This window comes from Neodiprion virginianus, chromosome 2 (assembly GCF_021901495.1).
Source record: "Neodiprion virginianus isolate iyNeoVirg1 chromosome 2, iyNeoVirg1.1, whole genome shotgun sequence".
Taxonomy (NCBI): Eukaryota; Metazoa; Arthropoda; class Insecta; order Hymenoptera; family Diprionidae; genus Neodiprion; species Neodiprion virginianus.
In genome coordinates this window covers 38101470-38124840 of record NC_060878.1, presented here as the reverse complement: position 1 = coordinate 38124840, position 23371 = coordinate 38101470, and the positions used below count along the sequence as shown (strand labels likewise).

The window sequence follows — 23371 nt, the reverse complement described above, 5'->3', positions numbered from 1 at the left end:
GCGATGCCGGCATAGATTCAACCCCCACATAATACCGTTCCTCCTGTAATAATCCAACTACTGTTTTCCTACGCAACGTCGGCACACGTATCGCGGAATTCGGTGGACAACGAGCCCGCGTCCACGCGTGTTTTCCAAAACTTTAGCAAAGCAAGAGAATCGCGTTTTCGTCTACGTCGCGTCAGCCTCGCGTTTATTTCAATCGTCAAAATGGTCCGACGCGACTGACGTAACGAAGTTTCGTTGTACACACGCACACGAAATGAAAGAGCAACACCGGTAATTCAGTTTTGCGTCGAGAGGTTCGACAGCTGGTGAGTTTTTTTTCTCGCAATATACCCTGAAATTATTCTACGTCAAGGTTTGATTCTAATTTTTAATCCAGCATTCTCGGGACTGAGATTTAACACGTTCGGTACACCCGCGTTGTGACAAAATTTATCTTGCCGAAATAGAAAATTTAACCATTACTTTCTGAAATTCATTCAATTGCGCAGTTAAGTCTGCGTCTTGGCGAAAGCCGGTAACACGTAACTTGTATATTCTGGGATGAAATTGGAGAGATTTATTCCAGCGATCGGCTGAAGCTGTTGAGGCGACGGGACGGCTTTCGAATTGATCAACTTTATTGGCTCAGTCACTCGGTTACTTCCGATCAATTAGTCATTTCGAATTTGATAGCTGTAGACGCCGATGGCATACGGCCAACTTCCACTTGCGAGACGCAAATCCGAACGGCGTTTAATTGTAAGTCGAGAATATGTATTTGCCACGGCCGTTTTCAAACACGAGGCTAGAGTCGCGATGCTTGAAAAGAGATGAATTCGGAACAGCTTGTCCTACAAACGTAGGTATTTTTTTAACCTGCATGTGGTGGATTTATAGATTCACAGTTTGCAAGTTTTGCAACATATCATCCTTCCTTGATTCTTCATCGTCTTTCATATCAAAGTGTTGCACGTTGTAGGTGAATGCGTGGAACATTCGTAAAAGTAGCAATAATTTTACGTCGCGAAAATGACTTCGTATCTTTGTACGTGTTTTGATTTACGGGTCAGTGCAGACAAACCGAATGTGGGTAGTGCGGGAAGTTCAATGAAGGTTGTAACTCATATGCGCGAGCGCGGAGACGATAAATCTATTGGTAACGCAATATATATGTAACTCGGATTTATTTTTCCACGAATGTCCAACATAGGAAAGAAATAGGTCGAGTAATTTTTCAAGTTGGCACGCCCTGGAAGAATTTGAAAAGTTTTTTCTTCGTCATAAACTAAAATATTACAGCAAGTAGCCGAATGTCGTAATATATGAATTTCGATTTCGATAAATGCAGCTATAATATCGTGACGCGTATATAGGTACGTACAAAAAGTGTCGGGAGGATAAATAATGTAAAAAATACGGTGTACTTCGGCAGCATTTATCACTATTATGAAGTTTATCATAGCAAAATCATCAATAATAATACTTCCGCGAAGAAGTTGAACAACCGAGCTGCAGAACCCGATCGATAAATCGTACGGCCCGAGGTCTATCTACGCCAAAGTCTAAATCGCGCGGGAGGTGAAAAACGACGCTTGAAAAATATAGCTGACTGTGAAAAACGCTTAGCCAAAATCCCGAATTCCCGCAAGAATTTCACGGCTTCGCCGTTGCGCGGAGCCTTCGATGTTCGCGGATCGCGGGACATGAAAGCTTCGGTTCTATCCAAGTCGCCTTTCTCCGAGCTTATCGGTTATCAGCGCAGTCTGGGGCCCGAAAAACGCTGCTCGCAATGCACGAGCGATAACGAAGAGAATATCTGGAGTGAGATATTGCCGAAGTGGTGACGTCGAGAATGAAGAGGAGGAGGAGGAGGAGAACCGCGATTTGAGTCGTCGCGTCGGTCTATCTCGGCATCCCCCGAGGAGCATGTCTGAAACGATTTCTTATCTCCTTCTCGGCGTAATATGTCTTAGCCCACTCAGACGTTTCTACCAAATTGACATATTTTCCAACCCCCGAGTTATACATATATACGTGTAATATAAGTGTATAAAAAGGCTTAGGACTCGGGCGCAAACGGCTCAACCGGAGGATCACGTACCTCGAATATACAACGCTGAGAGCTTTCAACCCTGTTTGTCACACGACACCGCCTGACCTTCAAACGGAGGAAAATACAGCTTGCGTCATATTTGCGACATTTTTTTCATCGCATTTTCCGCTGCTTTTTATTCTTCCTTCATGCAGAAGCTCCTCGGTGTACCCGCGTATTATCGCAGCGGAATTAAATTCGCGTCAGTTCTTCAAAATTTTCCCCTTTTTCGTTTCCCTCGCATTTATCTTTTCCGGTAAAAATTTTCTCGCGTTTTACCGCGTGTCGAGAAGCCATCGCATCGAGGCCACCTTTCGACGCGTTTAATGTCAAATCGCACGAGGTCCTTGACCAATTCACTTCCCTCGTTTATATGCTTCGCAGGAGATAAGCAAGTAACTACGGCCGCTGAGGCAGAGGATGGGGTGTGCACCGAGTGGAATTTCCGGCAAAGGCGGCCTTCGACTAATGGCAACGAAAATCACATTTTCCAAGGACGAGTTGGACAATCTCAATGATTACTTCACCAAGTCTGTTGCTGATTCGATGGGGGAAAACGGTGAGCCTTTTCACCTTATAATTGCGTCGCGCTCCGAACCGTATTTCGTTAGCACATTTTTCCCATCAATTTATAGTCACGAGCAGTTTGTTTTTTAAATGAGGAAAAAAATTGAAAAAAAAAAACAACAAAAAATAATGGTATCGTATCCACAGCTGATACCTCAACGATTGAGGCTACGGTTGAAAGATTGTTGCAGCGTCTGTTAGTCGGGGTTGGAAATATCGACGGTAGATTTTCATCGATGTTTCTTATCTCTCTGAATGATCGCAGCCGGATCAAGGTAATGTGAAACTACCACAGTTATACATCTGGACCACGAGTTGTTTGAATATTTCAGAAGTCTCTTCTCAAAATACTTCTCGTCAAATAATGTTGAACCTTTGTTCTCGATATTGCCTGTTAATTTCTTTGATTTTCACCTCGATTTTCAGCAACTGAAGTTCGAGTACCTCGTCAGACTCGACGCTCTCTCGTCGCCAGGACTCACCTCGGACCAGGAGGCGCCTGTCAGCGTCGAAGAAGATGCGGCCATGCCAGGATTCGCGCGCGTCAGGATTCGGGGAACGGGTGCTGAGTCCTGGGGAGAGTTTCTCGGACCTGGAGGTCGTCTCAGGAGAGACTTAATCAAAGCAAAGCTGGCGAATCTTCTCGCCGCAGCGACGAAGCCGGGTAGGTGAAGTCTTTTTTAACTTATTATCTCTTAAAAGAGCCGGAAGGGTGAGTATCGAATAGTAAATTCCTCATACATAAAATACATTTAAAAAAAAACCTCGTGGTTTACTATTCATTTATTCATTTTCTAACACTTGTTTTGAATTTCTGCGAGAAGAAATACGGACGAGAACGAAATGAGAGAGAATTCCACGCTCTGCGCACCCTCGCGCGAGTAAAGAATACGGCCAAGAAGAAAATTTCTGAGAGAAAAAAATGTTTTTTCAGGATCAACAAACGGTGCTGATGAGAGGCTGTGCTGGACCCCGGGACAAGTGGTCGACGCAGAGGTCCTTGAAAAAATCTTAAAGCAGCCGGATCACTGCAGGATATTCTACGGGCCAGGTACGAACACCGCCTCTCAATTTTCATTCCGTATTTCCGTCCACTGATACGATACATAGGCTGTATTTCGGCGAGGAAGATACGATACGTAAGATTATCGATTCGGCTTCATCGTCCGACCTCAACTTTGTCCACGAGTCCAATAGCGTGATAATAATCTTTAACAAGATGCTATAAATAAGACGTAACGAGTACAAACGCCCACTTTGTATCTCGTTAATGCAACTCCTTATCCTTAACATCGCGTAAATGTCTGCACACGGGGTGGCGCGTTTGTTTCGATCAATTCGTACTTGTGGGTCACATACGAGAGTTAAAAGGTTTTTTTTTTTTTAATAAAAAAAAGCACAGGCAGCGTTAAAAGCTGTACAAGAGCTGGCGTCAGACTTTGATTGACCTGACGCTAGGAAGGCTCAATAATAATGACAACGTGTTGCACCGGAAAGAGTTAAGAACATCGAGTAAGAAAAGTTGTAAACGGAATTTCACAGGTGATTTCGTTCGCTTGAAATTGAACCGTCTTCACTGCTCTCTTGGGTTGGTTCCCGATGTCAGCTGATTTTCAACATCTCATTCTGTGCGTATAATCATAAGGCAAGGACGGCAAATGCCTGCATCAATTTTATAAACAGATGGGGTGTATTACATTGCTTGTTATAAGGAAAAGCGAGACAATATCCTGGCTGCCGCGTGCAGACAGTGTCGATTATTTATCCTTTTTTTAATAATTATTTTCTGTTTTCCTTCACCGGTTTGCCCCGACACTGCTCGGCTATGCGTCGTCGAGTTAGCTAACCGGCCCCGGTGAATTTTTCAGATCGTATATTACGTTGAAGAAGGGACAGCCAAGAAGCGAGGAAACGATGAAGAGCTAGTAATTCGATATAGCCAACACCCGTTAGACGCATACGGTAAATCATGCCGACGTTACGGCTACGGAGTTGGTTAATTGTAGCTGACGGAGATTTAGAATTATGATCCTGGCGTAATAATTCGCCTCAACGCTATATACCTAAGAGGGGAAAATTTTTTATAAACCTCCTTTACGAGCTGCGAAAGAATAATCTTCGCCTGTGTTTTTATAAGTAAATTCTACGCTCTCAGAAAAGTTACTCGCAGAGTCGGCACGGATGTCTACCTACCTCGCATTTTCATTCTTCTCGTCAATTAACTTAACAATGTGCCTAGATTCGTTCGTTTAAAAGCTCAGAATTGTCCCGCTACGACCGATTGGCGATTAGTCGAAAATTTATATTAGAGAAATTGTACGATGTACCGATAAAGTCAAACTATTTGTTTATTCATTCATCCAGAATAGATTCAGGTATAAAGGGTGGCAGGTTGCACACAGATGCGGCATCGAAATAGATGTAATTTTACGAATTTCCAAATTCCGCAAATTTCCCACTCTCAAAGTGAAGAATTCCGCGCGATAGAATAGAGAAGAGTGGTTTAAATTCATTTTGTATACAGAGCCTTGTTCCGCGGGGAAACTTTCCTTAATTTATGGTCACCCGACCAGCGCACCCTTTTCCAGTGGCCCTTTTCTCTGGGTTTGCTTCTCTCCTAGGGTGCTACCGCAGAAACAGTCGAGATAAAAGTATCAGACGAGATCGTATATCACCGTTGACCGTAGGAATTGTTATTTATCTACCCACGTGGCAAAGTTATTATGACACTTCGGGTGACGCCGGAGGTAATTGAACGGATCAACGCGCAGACTTGGATCGACTTCGACGAAGACGAAAGAAAAGCTGAACTTTCAATTCTTGAACAGTTTTACAGGTTTTTTGATAGATTGGGTTTGATTTTCGGTTAATTGTACAACTCAACTCCGACTATATCCTTACTTTTTCATTGAAAAAGCCGGATTGCGAGAAAGAGGAAACGATATTTTTTTTATCGTTACCTGTCTACATATAGTACGAGTTACACGTTTCTTTTGAGAATATATAGGTGATCCTCCGGACGCATATTATACGGTTCGCGGAAAGTTTGCGGAAAAGTTTCGTCGGCACCGAAAATGAAATTCATGAATTTAAAGACCCTCGCAAACCTCGTTTTCCCTCTTCTTTCAGCCCACGAAGAAGCCGTTTTACCGGAGCCGAGGGATCATCGAGTTGCTCTCGTTGAAGACGCGGCGGGAATCCTGCTGAGGATCGGTATCGGCGGTTCGAAAAATCGCGAGGCGGAAGTCCGGCTTTCGATAGGAGTCGGTGTATCCTCGTGGTCCTCTTTGGCCGATTACCCTCGTCGGGTTCCCCTTCATCACTGCGACGCTCTCCTGCATCTGACCGCCGCTCAAACCGTCAGTTACTCAAAAATGACGGAAAAAACGATCCGCCAAACGAGTTTACCAACAGTTTTAACCACTTTTCCAGGGTATGTACGTCGTGGCCGTCGGTCCGTACCCCGGTGCTCGTTGCGAGGATCGGGCGACCCTGTGGAGGGTGCGATTTCCAGGGGCGGAAACGGCAATGAAGCATCACTATCACGAGGACAGCGTTCCGGGCCTTACCGAAACGGTACTTGGCGGTATTCTAGATCAGTTGCGAGGAAGAGGCGAGTTGAATCTCCCGATGAAAAACAAGGTCAGTTTATTCGGAAGCGAAAATACAACCGCGGTTCGTGCTAATTAAATCGTGTTTATTTTTTTCCTTCCACTCTCTTCCGCTGTTTTCTTTTTTTTCTTTCCCTTTTCACCCGTTTTCTCTCCACGCCGGAGCTTTTAGAGTGAAAATTTCTCCGCCTTCGCTGGGCAGTTCGAACTTGCAGGCGCGGAGGAATTTTGACGCGAGAAACGCAGGGTCGTTTTGATATCCAGGTGGCCCAGGGTGCTGCCGCTCTGCGCAGTCGCTTTGTTTTCGCGATCTTTTTAATAATTTATCACTCACCCCTGCAGGGCGAGGCTCGAGGGACTGCCGGGGTAAATCTCTGACCCCTGTGCGATGAATCGACGCACTTAATGAGAAAAGTTATATCCACCTGGTGGTTTTAAAACTTGCAATTTTTATGGATCTCGCGATTTTTGCTGCAGCGCGACGTGTAATTGGCGCAGAATTGCTTAATCCAAGTGAACGCGGAACCCTCGTTGATGCGGGAACGAGGTGTTGCCCAATCATTAAACTTGTATCCCAATTGCGGAGTTGAGCTGGACGAGTAGGCTCGCATTTCTCTCGACGAGCACGGACTCGCCGCGTGCATTTTCGCCAAGAATATTAAAGGGCCGGCACGAATGATGGCTTATTCATTTAATCCTTCCACTTATTCATCGCGCGGTGTGTAGCAACCCCCTTCGAACAGCAAACCGGGTCATTTTGCGAGGTTGGCCGAGAAACACCCCCGCAGACAATATGCAAGCACTTTCGTCTCCTCGAAACTTGCATAGTGTTCGGAGTTGCATCGGCGCTGGAGTTCAGAACACAGGGGGAACAATTGGGTCGATATATTCCGATGATATTACAGGATTAAATTGAATGTCAAAATACTGAAACAGTTATTCTAACTTGGATTTCCATTTCTAACCGTCGAACGACAAGTGTAACCGTGCGATAAATGATGGTGTCGTGTATTTTCAGAACTTTCTGCCGAGTGGCGAAAAGTTTTCAGTACCTACTTGCTGTTTTTTTCATCCCTGTATCAGTAATAGACTCATGAATTTTGTTTGTTCACAAGAGAGATAGAAAGAGAAAGAAACGGCAGTCGTCGAGTTGGATGTCAGCGTGCTGTTGAAAATTTACGAAACTTTTATTCTTTACAAGCTTTCCTTCTTCCTATGTAGGTTAAACATGTTTTGTTATATTTGAAACTGTTTCTCCCTTACGATTATTCGTTCACTCACATTTGTTCTAGCAATGCCTTGGTCTTATAAAAGTTAAGATTCTCTCATCAACCTGCGATTTTTTTAGGTGTAAAATTCATTCGCCAAGTTTGAACGTTGCGATACGAACGATGCAAAGTGAGTGAAATTTTCATATTCAACCGTGTACAAAATCGCTTCAGGACACACTGAGAGTCGTCTCGCGCCACGTTCTGAAAACAATCCATTGGTGGTCTCTGGAACGAGCAGGACCTGATCCTTTGCGAAGCTGGGCCCCTGGAACACTGTCGCGACACGTGTTGACGGCCCTGGACGAGATGGTCACAGCCTTGAAGTGTCAGAGTTTAAGATGCTATTTCTACCCGAGATGCAACGTGATGCTGCAGTGTGCAAAAGGTATGTAATAACTTTCATCTCTCGGGAATGATCTTCGCTGTTATAATTAAACCAGCGCGGTGCGTTGTAGGTATTCCATGGCTGTAGAGGTTGACAGGGTGACCTTGTTAAACGGAAGTGAAATAATTTCGCACGCTTATGTAGGTAAGCACTTCTGTGCAAATGAAATTTCAGGAAATTGTCAGAACGAATCCGAGCTTAAACTGCAAGTTGAATAATTTTTGAGTTGTCTGCAAGGGCTGGTGAATAGTTGAGACGAAGCGTCTATGTATTCCTGTAGTTACTGCTAACTTAACTCTAAGCAAGTTTTCCCTCGACGTGATAAGCCTCGAAAACTTTGCCATAGAAATAAATTTCGTTCTTACGCTTTTCCGTTCAGAAACTGTAACAGTAGATCAATACACACAAAACATGGTTTTTTATTCGTGAAATGCGTAACGCGGAGCAAATTGAGGTTAAAAAAAAATAACGAAATTATATACATCAGAGAATTGTTTTTTCGTCTGCGATGTTCTCGCGATTGTTTAAATCAATTTGCATGACCTAATCACTTTACAACTCTTGAAGAAAGAAGCTTGGAAGATGTTGTACTGAAACCTATTTAATTTTCATGAGATTTCATTGACTAAATCTTGCGATGGATATTAAATCCAGGATTCGAGTGGGATGAAAACACGTTATCGCGATGCGAGATGTTCCGGGGGAGGAAACGCATCTCGTCGTAGAGCGGAAGACAAATTGACTCCGCCTCTTCCGCGACGCGAGGCTCGTGCACTTCTTAACATACTTTTAATATCATAAATTATAATTGGAGAATTTTCTATTCAATTTCACCGAGGATGAAGTGACGAATCTGTAATACGATTTAACGAGAGTTGATGTTCGAACGAGACGTCATTATCTGCCTGTTACTTTTGCTCCCTCTTCACATTATCCGTATTATTACCGTAAGGATAAATTGTCCTTCAATAAATTGTCCGCGGAGAAACGCGATGGAATAATTCGATCGCCGAAGGTTAGGCAATGATGTAATGTGACATCCTTTGAACAGTATGTAATTGACCGTTTCATTTGCCAACGTTAAATTCCTTTGATCTTTTCAGGTTGAAAGAAGAAAAAAAATAAATGCGAACCAGCACCGACGCTAGTTTCCGTTCATGTATAACGTACTTGATGCACTGCAAACACCGCAGCAGGGTAAAATAAATTTCGAAATTGTTGACAGCCGCCGGTTTATTCGGTCATTAAACATTTCACTGAAGCGTCATTCGATCAACTTTGCTATTCCATCAAACGTAGTTATAGGAACTCACCGAATTTAGGCGAGTGCTGCTGACGCGATATCAGACATCAAACGTGCGGGTTGTGAGCGTTAATCCGAAACGCAGCTTCGCCGCGGAAACTTAGATTGGTTCGGGGTATCGATCAAACGCGATATATGCCAGAATATGCTCATCGCCACCGTGAACACGCGAAACCGAAGTCACGGACACTTGTTCCTCGTTTAATTCAAATCTCTCGCGAAATTGGAACAAATGTAGGTACACGCCATTTTTGTTCATTGTTGATCATTTTCACCGTCGTGATCGGATCGATTACCATTTCCAGGAGGAATTCTTCACCACGAGGACTCGTATCTGTCCGACTCCCGGCTCCTGGAATCATACCTGACGGCCCTGCATCAGCATTCGACGAGCAGTATTCCAGCGGATCTCGAGCCGTCCGACATCCTGGAGAACGAGCTGATAACCCGATGGCGTCGCGTGATCGCTTCGCTTCCTAGAGGAACGATGGGCAGGCACTGTGGGTACAGCGGGAAGCAGCTGGAATACCTGGCTCTGGTGATCAGGGAAGTTCTGAAGGTCAAGAAGGCCGTCCTGCAAGTAAGACTCCCCGCTGTAGAAGCGCGAAATACGATTCTAATCGTAAGCTCGGAGCATTGAATTGCGGCGCTGCGTCCGAGGGACCTGCATCTGTTTCTACAACTGTAAAACTGCAGGGGAAAGCAAGTTTAACTTGTACTAAGAGTTGAGCGGATGCGCATAAATCAGGAGTTTCCAGTTGAAGCGATTCGCTTCTCTGCCTCCGTCCGCAGACATCCACGTTGTTATTGTTCTTCTTCTTCCACCTCTGGTTTCGTTATTGTTGTGTTTGGATTTACCGTTGTCCGTTCCGCGATCTCGTGTTTCGATGGTCGATTCAAAATCGGACGCACATACCTTACTGAATGTAAATTGATTTCCTTCGTAACATCGGTTATTTCCCGTTACCCTTGCTTTCAGTTCCGTAGAAGAATTTCACTCTTTTTTCTCTTACCCGATATTTTTTTTACAGAGCGGAGACAACGTCTCGTTCCTCAATTTTCCCACTCCTGGTCTGCACAGCTCGGAACCAACAGAGAATCTAGTTTACCTCTTGACTTTGGTCCTGAGACAAGCCAGGGATCAAATCTACGCCGTGACAGACCGTCGGAACCGGAAGCAAGCTCGTCGCAAGAGGCTGAGACGCAGAACCAACAACAGCGCCACGGCTTACTTCGAGAGGTCCGTCGACGTCCTCGTCGATATCGTCAGGAGGGATCGAGAGACGGCCTACGTCGACCTTGAGAACAACGTTGTGCTCGCCAAGACTCTGGTCAAGTGGCTGTATTTTGGTGAGAAGCATGATTTTACCCGATACGTTTAAAGGACGATATCTGCTCACGGGGGATTTCGCGTCGAGTTTTCTGAGGTTAATTTAGCTGGCGTTCAGTTAATTTCAATGTGGCAAAGAAGAAGGAGAGAAAGTGGGGGGTAATTAAAGTTGGCTGAATAACTTTTGATGTCAGAAAAAAAAAAGAAAAAACATACAGAAACACGCCCAAAGAGTTAATAGCACGGTTACGTACCACTGGGTAAAGTTTCAATGTCGAGTTAGAACTGAGCGAACGTTTACCTGCAGGCATGGAACACGACAGGAAAACCCTCGGGCCAATCCTGCACCCCTACCTCGGGAATCTGTTCAACTCATCCCACGAGAATGCCTGGCACGTAGAGTCGTGGAGGAAACGGGAGGAGATATTTAATACGGAGATGCGTTCGTTGTCCCTCTTTTGCAAGTTGGTTACGACCCAGGAAGTGTCGCCGGCTAACGGGGTGGTCGATTCACTCTCGAAGGGTTGGACCTGGGCTGAGAATGTAACCAAAATGATCGAGCGATCGGAGAACGGTTTGAAACTTGTTTTCCTCGCTGACAAAGTCGCCAGGTATAATCTCACTTTTGCCAACAACAAGGGCCTCAACATGTACTCGACGTGGAGCAAGGCCAGGAATGTCAGCAACGCGGTCAAGCGCACCACCATCGCCAGGACCAACATGATTACCATCTCAAATCTCTTGCCTGGCACGAATACCGCAGACAGTTACGGTACGAGCAAAGGTCAGTACCAATTTGGGAGTCAGATTAGCTCAGGACGAAATTTGACCACCTCGCTTTGATAGAATAGCAAGAAATTTAATCATTCCGCGGCGGACGGGGAGGGAGCTTTCGTTCTGCCTTAAAAGTCTGCTCAGATCTTTTTTGTTTACTTATTCTTTAACATTAGCTTCTGGCAAGATGTTGGTATGTGGAAAAATAGTATTTTATCTGATTTTTTTTCTAACCTTGTAAATACAGGATGAAAAAAGAAAATCAGCTGTCGGAAGAAAACAGTAATTTACACTTTTTCACGAGCGAGTCTTCCGACCCCATCACACGCTCCTATGCCCGCTAATTACCCGCTATTCAGCTATACGTCGAATATAATATTGATAGTAAAAAAGAAATAAAACTTCAGAAATTTCGCAGGCATCTGAGGTTTAATAATTTGTTAGGGCGTTACGGGATGAATCAGCGACGTATTGCATAATTTTCGAGAAAATACTGGAAAGACTTTGCAGATGCTGCTACTCGTTAACTGGATTAAAGTAAAATCGAGGTCCCTGAAACGTTGAATTTTGTGGTTACATGAACAGAATCAAATCGATAAATATCTAAACTTGTGCTACGCGTAAAGTTTAATTGAAATGCGAAAATACCGGGCTGACTGTTCTTTCTGTTGTGAGATACTCGGGAGATAAGCACGTCGAATTTGAAGTGGGAAATTTCGAGGCTACGAGGATGTCGTGTGATACCTGAGCCTCAATCGCGACGTAATACCCCCACGTACGTTGGTGGTAATAAAATGACCCTTGACCATTATCCTTGGTGCGCTGACTCGTTATTCGCTTCGTGCCTCTCTCTCTCTCTCTTTCTCTTCACAGCGTGGGCCACGTATTTCCACCCTCTATCAACCCCCTCCTTTTTGGCCATCGCACGCTGTTTTCCCTCGCTAAGGTCTCCAATCCATGCGATGAAGATTTATGTTCCACTATTACGGTACGGTCGTAGCAGCCATTCGAACTGAATTCAATTCAGTAACGAACGTGACGTGTTTCGGACGAAAGATTTATAATGAAATTAACGAGAGGTTGACACGTATTTTTCTCCTCCTTCTCGTCTGAAACAAATTATCACTCACCCGCTAAAATTCTTACGCACGAATAAGCAAACAACGGAGATACCTTCTTGGATATCTTACTGCCGATCTCAAACATCCTTCTTTGCGCGAATCTTTACGGTAAAAATATGAAGCCCTGATTGGCACTGAAAATACGGTATAACAATTAGTGAGTCACACGACGAAGAGCATTTTGAAGGATCATTCCGTGAACATTGCAAGAGAGTTCAAGGAGATTGATGCCACTTTACTCCAACGAGAGTAAAAGCATCTTGAACGACGAAAGAATCCATACCTTGACCGCATTATTCTGTTCGATCGAACGCGAATCCGCGCACGCGAAGCTAAATTGCAGCAGCAGCAGCCCCATTCTTCCGTGTCGATTAACAATAACCGACTCCCGAAGTAACAGGAGAAATTCCCTGGCTCGTTTCGCCGCCTCCTCTAATCCAGTTATGTCATTTATTGGATGGTAGAATCGGCGAGGCACGTCGTTCTGCGGGAGGCAAGTCCTTTGACGAGTGTGGTATCCATGGGGCGAAGACGCGGTCGTCAGAGGGGCCCGGGGGGCCTGGTTCCAGCGCTGGTGGCGCTCAACAAGTTCAGGGTAAGTCCTCTCGAACAGTTATTGGATATTCGATCGATGCGCGCCGCCCACGTCCCTCTGTTCTCGACCTCCCTGATATCTGCCTTCTATTTCCTTCGACAACATATTACGGCGCGCCTCGAACTGCTTCGTACACTTCAGGGTCTGGAATTATAAACACTTGTATCCGCGGTCTCGATTTCGACTTATTGTTTTATCGCTTAACGTCTCTCACAACGGCGTATGTTCTTCTTATTTTTCACAGTATTGATGGCAATTTATTTTCCAACTCAAAGCTGACGTGAAAATGGGAGTATATACCTCTGGCTTTCAATTATCGGAGTGGAGTCGCGTTCTTGAGACACTCGAAAAATGCTCCGCGGCTTCTCGGTCCCCGCGTATATACGGATAATTGGATACTCGTGAGCCAGATTTTGTTAGAAACACAAATCCGTGTCAGCAGTTAGGTGACAGTAATTTGCGGCCGGGTGTAATCGCGCGATCTCCGAGCTTCGCTAACTATCGCATCGCGGTTTTGAACAGCAAACAACGCAGGGAACAACAGCTGGTCGCAACTGTTGCGGTAAAACTCGCGTTATCAATCCTTTTCCGAGGACAGCGATGGCTGACTGATGCGAGGAGTTCGTTCGTCACTCCGCCAAACAGTGAAATTAATCAAAGAACCTCGATTTAGGTCAAATCGAAAAGCCTCTCAAGAGTGCTCGACGAATGTTTTTCGAACTTGTATCATCTACAGCGACGTTTGGTCGCGTAGCTGGATGGGTTTTCATTGCCTGCTCGGGTAATTAATTATCGTTATAGCGTTGGGACGCGGTCAGATATCAAGGATCATCAAGCCCAGAAGTTCAAGGCTTAGCCAAACCGTGGTGGTTAATTGCTACAAACTATCAAACTACCTCGAGAGCCTCAGCGGTTAGGTACACTGACCCAAATACTGTCGGATGTTGATTCCCGCACACAGCAGTATTATCGTCGCATCTTATTGTCCCTTATGGTAGCTACGTGTACCTGTGTTTATTCGTCATCGCGTTGTAGCCGTAACTGCAAAATGAACTCATTATACTCCTCCGAATCAATGCTTGGTCGACGAAATCAAATTTGTATCATTAATTGAGGAGTTGTAACTGTTTGCTCGGATGGTACGCGCGTTTTCGGTGAATATCGAAAGCTTCAGAGAACGGAAATGAAATAATAGTATCAATCTTTGATCTTCACTTCGTCACTTGAAGATTCCTCGAAAGCTCGTCGAGTTTCAAACTTGCCAGCTATACACTTTACGACTGTCTATAAATAAAAGTGCACTCGAAATTCCAGCGTTTTCATTAACAACAATGCCAATTTGTATCGTTTCACAATTAACTCCGTGCGGGGGCAACGCCTTAAGGCCGTAGCTAACGAGGGTTTAGTAAAAGCCACTGACGATGTGGCACCTAGCAATGGTGTTGAGCTCAGGGTAAAAAGAGACGTGTAACGTACGTAGTCGGCGTTTCCTTGCTTCCTTTTACAGCCCTCGTTAAAAGTCGCTTCACGGTAAGTGGCGGGTAATTGTTCCCAGAGAAATCGAGAAATGTAACTCGGCGCTTATTCATGACTGTTGCAACAAAGTGCTGAGCACTCAGAGAATCGCACCGTTAAACACCGACTGGACAATCGGTGTCCTTTGTGCCGATACGCTTTGAGGAAGAATTTTAATACGGGCTTGCCGCAGGCCAGCAGCCGACTTCCAGAGTTGTTGAACTTTCGTAATCCAACATTAAGGGCTGAGTCCTGTACGATAGTTCACAGAGACTCCGGAGAGATCGAAGTTGTTCTTTCGGGTTAACGGGCATTCGGGATACGGAACCAAAGTCGCGTTGTCTTCGATTCGACAAGTCTGCGAATTCAGCTCCGGGCTGAATAATCCGCCACGAAGACGAGGCACGAGAAGCTGCCGAAGGGCATGGCGAGGTGGTAACAACCCTAAGTTTGGGCTTCGGTCCCGCGTGGAGCGTGACAAAGGAACCTGAACATCTCCGGGGATTAGCGGGTTTCGCGGGTGTCTTTCTTATCTCTAACACCGTTCCATCAGTTCCGTAAAAGTAAACAAGACGCCATTAGCGCCTCGACGATTTTCGCCTCTTCGTCCGTCTCCCAGGGGCTGCCGGCTCCGCTATAATTAAGGTAGATACCGATATCCGTATTCGCCGAGAAGATTATTTGCATCCCTCCATGGTAACCGCACTCAGAAATATCGCCCGTCTCTTCGGCTCTCTCTCGTTTTGTTTGGCCTCAAATTTGGTTAGTAAACTAACTGCTCGACTTGTTTGGTTAAGTCCTCAAGAAGCTTCTCTTAATTAAGAATTTGTTGATAATTGTTCCATTTTCAGAGTGACACGCGATCCGAGTAGTCTCAGCTAGAAACAGCATTTAAAATTACCTTCTTATTTTGCAAAATTGTTTCACTCTGTTTCCTAATAAAATATCTTACCGGTCGTAACTCGCGGTCGCTTTCCGGACGGCAGATTTTACTCTGCTGGGAGCCGGTCAAATAATGGCGTAAATTTAGCAGCTAGCACCGTCTCGAAGGTATAATCAAGTCTGATTTTCTAGACAAATCCAGCGTGCTCCACCTTATTTAGCTCAAGCCTCGAAATCGCGCTCCCAAGCGGCTTCACCACTTCTATTTGCTCAATTTCCGGCTTTGCCATTCTCCTGGCGAGAAGAGAGTCGGAGCCCTCGGAGAGATACCCGGGTCTCTGTGGGACCTGGCCTCAATTATTCGTCCTACGAGTCGGGGAAACCACAGAGGTTTAAATTGTCCGAAGACGATGACATGACGCGGGTGTAAGAGATTCGATGAATTCTGCCTTGTCGGGAAACCCTGTTCGATGTTAAGTCGGCCGGTATCTTGCATTATTCAATATTGCCTCGCCAAATACTCCCGGGAAATTGATGTTAGGCAAAAAAATATTTTCCCATACTTTCAGCCTGATATATATCATTCGAAAACTTTTGGTAACAATAACTTAGCTGCCGGTTGAATTTCCTCGCGTCACTTCTTTTCAATCTTGTATAAAGTTACCGCTGAAAACCCCGAATGGTCGTTATTAACAATTTATCTGTAGGGTATAATTCCGCCAACCCGAATGGCCGTTTGCATTTTTCGCACTTCCAGCGAATGCGAAATTTTTTGTACTTTTTACAGACTCGTTTTATTGGTCGTTTTATCAGTTTCAATCGTTTTCTGATTGAAAGCTTAAAGTTTAATATTGTGTTTATAGTTGAACGCTTTACCGCACGGTTTAATAATCGGAGAATATTTTCCTGGGACAATTCAATATCTAAGGTTAATATGTACGCAAATTTTACCACCGACACATTGTTTTTCAAGGTATGGGTGTGACTCATCATAAATACGGCGGTTGTTTGCTGGATCAGGAAAAAACTTAGAACCATCTCGTCTCGAGGAATCTGAAATACCAATATTTTCAATTTCAGACTCTGCTTTCATATTATACCGTTCGTATTTATTTGTGCACGAATCCATGATGAAAAATATGCCCGATAATTCTGGTTGCAATGCGATGTTTCTATCACGGTATCACGTTCAATTATTGTTTATTCTGAACTGGTTTCAACCAGACGAGACACGGACGTTTGCAAAAATGTCCGCTGCTGTATATAAATATAACAATAAAGCTTCGGGAGTTAATTGCCTTAGGGGGTTGAAACCTGGCTGACAATTTCTCTGGGAAACCTCGAAATTAAGCATTTCCGGCTAAAATTCTTTGATTGACTATAAAAATTACGCTGACTGAAGAAAAAAAATAAATAAAATATAGCAAAATCAAAAAAATTTGACAGATTTTCAGAGAAATGATCAGTTCTTCTGCAGCTTCCGATCTACTTTATTATCTGTACCTACTTGTTTTAAAATATCTGCAAAGTTATGTGGAACGATACAGAGTTTTGGCGAAACTTGAATTTCTCTGAATAACTAAGAAACGCCCAAATTCTCGCAATTCTCCGTATATCCACTTCAATCCATTCATCGTAATCCTGGTAACTCAGGGATGGGTGAAACAAAAAATCCAGTATCGAGGCGAACGCGAAAAAACTTGCAATGATCCCGGTTTAAAATTTTCAGATACTCCAAGAGGTGGCAGCAGTTTTGCCCCACGAAGAACGAATAGCGATGCTGGACGCGGTTCAACGGGTCGCCCGGGAGGCGTCCCGACGTTCGCGTCGTTCGAGTTGCCCGGACCCAAGAACCTCTGGGTCTCCCCGCCAAACTTATACCCCCAGGTGAATAAGCGTGGTAGATTTCCCGTGGAGTTACAGCATCGGCATCCTGAGAGAGTGAAAATAGAGAGAGAGAGAGTGAGAGAGAGAGAAGGAGAGAATTTTCTTTGTTTAGAATAGATAGTTATTTATTATGCCGTGGCCTAGAAATAGGCTAAAGGACAAACTAGCGGTATTACAATCGCAGATATGTAAAAACTAACAAAAAGAACGAGCATTAAAATAGTGCAATACAATAAATAAGTTATAATGAGTTTTACAAAAAAATACTTAATAGAGAGATAGACAGATAGATAGATAGATACATAGATAAACGTTTATTATATGTCCATAGGGATATTGGTCAAGTACATAATTCACATAATGACAGAAAGTTAATACAAGATGTAGCAAAAATAGAAACAGGAAAAGCAACTAAGCAGAGAGAGAGAGAGAGAGAGAGAGAGAGAGAGAGAGAAAACGATCATCCCTCGCGGTAAAAACCCTCAACTTGGGTGTAAATTCCTACCCTCAACTTTTTTCTTATGGGAATTTAGCATTATCTATGAGTTGGGGGGTAAGAATTTACACCCAAGCTGGGAGTTTTTTTCCATGAGGAAATTGGAACCGGGAAGGCGGGTGCATTCGGGGGTTTAAAACTCGGAGGATATATTCCGCGGTTCGAGCATTCGCCTAACGGTTCGCCGAGCGTCGGAACGGCGACAAAATAATTAATCGACTACTTCAACGGGGGGGTGGAAAATTGAAATCGGGTAAAATTCTGGCGCAGCAATTAAAACGGTGGCAGCCAGCGATGCTGCCGCCCGAATCTGACTCCTCGCAGCTCTAATAGTGCGGCCTGGCCGCTACTGCTGCACTCGACGTGTCTAGTTTGACTAGGAATCGGCCCTGGGTGCAGGGTACTCAACGTGATTGCGTCGCGTCGCGTCGCTTCGTGTGTGCAGTCGAGTGAAGCCCATCAATACTCGGTCCTCGAAACTTTTCCCCTTTTGTTAACGTTGGATTATCAAAGTTACGATGCGGAGCTGCTCTACTCCGGTTTTGATTTTCACTAATCTTTCACTTCGAGCTCGCAGAATCGATCGCCTCGAACTCACGAGGATCCAACTCTTCGTTCAGATCCGATCGATTCTCTCCAGGCTATCGATTCTTCACCCTTTCTTTGACATCCGGTCCACTGCAGCTCGAATGGAGTGGATTCGTACTGTATCGGGGATTACAGGCTAACCAAAAACACGTCGAAACAAGGAGCGGAAATGTGACAAAGGTCAACAAAGTTTCAAGAGCTTTTTTCGCGACGTTGATTAACGGTAGCTTATCGATTGTAGCAAAGTTTAGCTCGGTTAACTTCTATTATCACTCGATGAAACCTTGATCATGTTTATTTTTCTCCGTTTTGTCAAAGCTTTTACGCCGACTGCAAGCAGCTGATACATCCTTAATTCGTGTTCATCGCCGATTCTTGACCGTGAAAATGAAACCGGATCAACAATATGATCACAGTGGTTAATTTCTCGATGGGCTTTGGGCTCGTTTCGGATAAAAGGGTCGGAGGGCGATCGAGCTGGTAAAGGGAGGACCTGGACTCTTGTCACATGTGTTATCGGGAGAGAAGTATCCGGTATTTTCGCAGTTTCGTGAGTGGTCCGAGGATTATTCGGGCTTGGGGATTCCGGCCGGATGGTAGGGCTCTTCATCCATCACCTTTAACCTCGCCGCGCAACGAGTCTTCAAATTTCACGTTCTACCAGCCACCGGCATTCCCATGATTCAACTTCCAGCTTCCAGCTTCCGCTTTTCGCCCTTCTCTACACCTCGCTCTTCGACACCTTGCCTAACAGATGAAGGGGGCCTGAATTACTGGCCATTTGTAAAGTTCTCGGGAAAGCTCCGAGGAACTTTAACGGCTTCTAACAAACGCACGAGCTGGTTCACTTCTTGCGCTGCGTAACAATGCTCGGCGAATATTTCACGGACGAGATCTGGGCCGCCTCGAGTACAGTTCCTCGATTCCTAATTTCGCGAGGCACGTAATTCCCTTTCGAACTGTTCGGCTACGTCCCATCGAGCATCGCGAGCATAAATTCTGTGAAAAACGGAACCCCAAAAGTCCGGACTTCCGTATGTTTCGTCGACAATTTTTGTAACCGGAATAATGAAGTCAGTTTGCAAAAAGTACGTCTGTACTTTTAGCTTATGAAATCAAGCACTTTGCACCTTTGCTTTTTCGATTGTAAAAAAGGTTTAAATTACGCAAGGTACGGTATGTATGATGGGGAAAATGTGAACAATGGAAGTGTGGGATTCAACACGGAAGGTTCGTGCACGAATTCATGCGATACAAAAGGATAATGGAATGGCTCGAGAGAAAAAGTGTAAGGAAACATTGTGCGTTGGTTTAATTTATGTGGCGTCTCAAATTGCGTAGCTTTTTTTGGGTAAATGTCAAGATTCAAGAACGAGCTAGAAATTGTTTGATGAAAATTCTCCCTTCGTATTTTTTTTTTTATGTATTAATTGTTTATTCCGGAAACACTAGTTGGAATGAAAGAGTTTTCTCATTCTCTGCACGAAAAATAAACTGATTTTCAAACAAAACTTGTATTCAGTCAAAACAAAAGTCTCTTTAAATATATTTGAAGAAAATATCCAAGCAAGCGTGAGAATGGAAGCGCCATTGACTTTTGGGAGCTTAACTCACCCTCTCGAGTCGAGGCGATCTATCACTTGATGGTATAAATCCCAATCCAATCAAGCCAGTCCTGAAAAGATAGCTCAACTTGTCAAATTATATAGCGTCAACGTGCCGCAACGTTGCTCGGCATAATTAAGTATAAATTTCCAGTAAAAAACAGAAATAAAACAAACGAAAAAGAAAAAAAAAAAAAAAAACCAGCAGGCCTCGGTAATCACAGCGTAAGGAGTAAAAAATCGATGGACGCTTCCGGCACGGGAAAGTGATAATTATTCTACTTCGGTAAAATCATCCCCCCCTATTCATTACGGCACACTCTATCGCTCCGTATTACCGTGAAATAACCCGGAGAATGGTAACCCATATGTCTTTGTCCGCGAGGCCATACATTGGGAGAGGTTAATCCAAAACTGTATCGAAGCAGCGTAGCACGGGGTTGGAAGCCAAATTGGTTTGTCTAGATCCAATTACAACGGTTCGATAGTTTCGCGGAGAATTCTGCAGTCAGATTTGTTGGACAGAGTTGTCCTTGTTACCGGTCAACTTCAACCGTGACAGCCGATCCGCCCTTTACGTCCTGTCAAGTTCCTGGAAAAATACCAGAATATATCCAAGCTCATTTGCCCGTCTGGCAAGGACAGCTGAAGGCGAACAAGAACGCCTGCAGCGAAGTAGACAGAGTTCGTTTGAATTAGCGTCATAGTCAGGACTTGGGGGTATAGTTTATCCTCGGAAACATACCGCTGCAGGAACCCCGTGACCTAGTCTGCTAATCGATAGCAGAAATTCTATCTAATCGTTCCAAATCCGCCCCACGGAGAGGCGAAACAATGATTTCAATCGATCTACGTTCCCACAGATCAGAGTCCAACCTGGAGCTTCCACCCAGTCCACCTTTGTCTCCGACAACGCGGCAGCACTGCATCATCGCCGAACATCAGAGGCAGCTGCATCGCGAAATGATCGAGATGCACGACACCATGACCCGCGGTCTTCGACCCAGAGGTCAACTGCCTGCCTGGGACTCGGCGTCCCTCGCATCCTGGACATCTTCCGTTGGATCCTTGGGAAGAACCAGGCTGAGAAAGCACCGAGAGTCCACGTGGGATGGTGTCAGAGGTGGGAGTGTCATCGGATCCGCGTCCGAACTTGATCATTTTAAAACTGACTCGCGGATAATGGTCGGGATTGTGTTGTTGCAGGACCATCGCCGATGTGGGACAGCGTGAGCACCGACGGTGGCATGGGAAAATCCCGATCGGAGGAGATGATAAGTAGAGAAGATTCGCCGAAATGGAACACCTTGGAGCGTCGGCATCGCGGTAGCGACGTTCCAGATTTCGGTGAACTTGGCGGTCGCTTGCCGAGTTGGGATTGCTTGGAGGCGACCCTTGATCAAAAGTTGTCAAAGTTCGACGTCCCGACGGAGCCTGACTCTCTGGAGGTGAACAGAGACGTTGGCATAGATTATCTTCTCGCTGCTAATGCGAGCAGAGAATATACCAGGAAGGATGACGATGCCAACAAATGCCGGAAGGCTGGAACGCAGTGGAAAGCTCCCCTCCTGAGACAGACCGACGATATGGGACCGAAGCTCACTTTGCCCAAGGACAATTCCCTGCCGCCGGCGAGGAACAGGGGGGAGAAAACGGGCGGCAAAAAACAAATCGAGGAAAAAATAAAGCGGATGAATTCGGGACGGTAGCGGAGTGGTCGAAGTCCACATTTGCAGGTTTATAAAGTTTGAGGGACACATGTGTTTCGGAACGAGCGTCGAGTGCACGATGTAATAAACGTGGGAAAAAATTGTTGAAACACAAGCGAAGCGTCTCCAGCTATCGATGTCAGGCACTTAAGAGAACTCGAGGGTTTTCAATTCCAGGGATTACTTCTCTCCGCCTTTCTATATCCCGGAAGCGAAGGAGCTTGAACGAATTGCCGATAACCTGGTCTCGGAGACAGCAAAACTCGTCGGGCGGAGAAACGCTTCGACGTTTTGTAAACGACGTTCGAACGAGCTTGACGTAACGTTTACTTAGACGAATATCGTTTTCAGGAAGGAATGCAGCCATCGAAACTTGAGGAATCGATGCGCCAAGCCGCGTCAGCCTCTGGAGAACCACTCGAATAATAATTAGACACCAATCCGGCCGATCCCGATTACCAATGCTAATCCATCACAGCTCAAGTTCCTCTCATTCCTGTTTTACGCTTCATATCAGAATTTCCACTGCTCTCAACGATGCGATACTCTGCACATAAAAAGTGGAAGTATCGCGGGAATTTCATTCACCGGAAATAGTCGATATAAATAGCTCAGATGTATCGAGGATCGAACGAACTACCCCCTGATGCGGAGTGAAGTTTCATTTCAGATGTCGTCGGTCCGCCTGTGCGCGACGTCGGATTGACTCAGCAATCGTTAACGACGCGAATGTCAAGCTGATCAAAGTCGGGCAGGTAATCTTCATGCGTGATTACCGCAAGCCTCGTCAGTTCTCGACACCCGATCTTGAGCAACTACCGTAATATTCTACAGCTCAGGTACAGTAGTTATACATACCTGGTAAACATAGGTACGACCATATACAAAGCCGGAGTCGCGCGTGTAACGTACAATACGAACAAACATAAACACAGCTCGTGTGTGCGTTGTTCCTTGCCTGTACGACACTGTAATCTCCAAGTTCCGACAGCAATCAAAACCCGAATTAGGCAACTCGACTCTGTCTTCTTGATGGGGCGGCGTTATCGACGAGTGAAACGCAGTCTCGGATACATGTGAGGTACGTGACAATATATAATTATTAATTAGAAGCCTATAATCAATTAACTCAGTTTTCGGGTATCAGTATATGTATATCTATTCGAGACAGCGAAAATATTTCTATATAATGAATCGATAGCTCAATTTTATGCTGATTCATGTACGATCAAGCGTAAATTTTTTTGTTAAAATCCAAAAAGAACGGAGTCTCATTCAGCGCCAAAAGTAGTCAACCGCTTGTGTTTCGTCAACCCTTTCAACGAAAGCTCTTTTCTCTATTCAGCGATGCCACGATTCGAAACGAAGCGTGATTTTAAACTCAGCTGTACCGTAAACGGCATGACGATTACGGTGAAAGTTTTTATACCGAGTAACCACTAATGGATACTAACAATTTCCCAAACGATCCGGTCTTTTCTCGGAATAGATTGTTAATCACCCCAACAGTCGTTGCACCGTTTCGCGAACCGATGCATTAAAAAAAAAGAAAAATTCGAAAAAAGGTAAAAGAAAATTTGAAGAGCCATCGACTACACAGTTTTCCAAAAACCGCCACCGAGTATCCAGCGCTGGGTACCTAAAGTCCTCTTT

At 44.8% G+C, this 23371-nt stretch overlaps 1 protein-coding gene across 1 annotated transcript; it reads left to right on the top strand.

Annotated features, from left to right (window-relative positions):
- On the top strand, positions 1 to 22323 carry LOC124298146 (uncharacterized). The gene is made up of 15 exons (XM_046749795.1): positions 1 to 314; positions 2465 to 2639; positions 2795 to 2922; positions 3074 to 3311; positions 3582 to 3698; positions 5777 to 6006; positions 6080 to 6289; positions 7701 to 7914; positions 9523 to 9797; positions 10249 to 10567; positions 10855 to 11331; positions 12907 to 13037; positions 17164 to 17321; positions 20873 to 21132; positions 21216 to 22323. Exons 2-15 carry the CDS (start codon positions 2501 to 2503, stop codon positions 21716 to 21718), a joined length of 3399 nt encoding a protein of 1132 aa, XP_046605751.1. The 5' UTR covers positions 1 to 314; positions 2465 to 2500; the 3' UTR covers positions 21719 to 22323.
- Positions 22324 to 23371: the final 1048 nt, after the last annotated feature.

Coding starts and splice junctions, on each gene's coding strand:
- LOC124298146 (XM_046749795.1), top strand. CDS start 2,501: ATGGGGTGTGCACCGAGTGGAATTTCCGGCAAAGGCGGCCTTCGACTA. Junction 2,923..3,073: donor ATGATCGCAGCCGGATCAAG/GTAATGTGAAAC, acceptor CTCGATTTTCAG/CAACTGAAGTTCGAGTACCT. Junction 6,290..7,700: donor ATCTCCCGATGAAAAACAAG/GTCAGTTTATTC, acceptor AAATCGCTTCAG/GACACACTGAGAGTCGTCTC.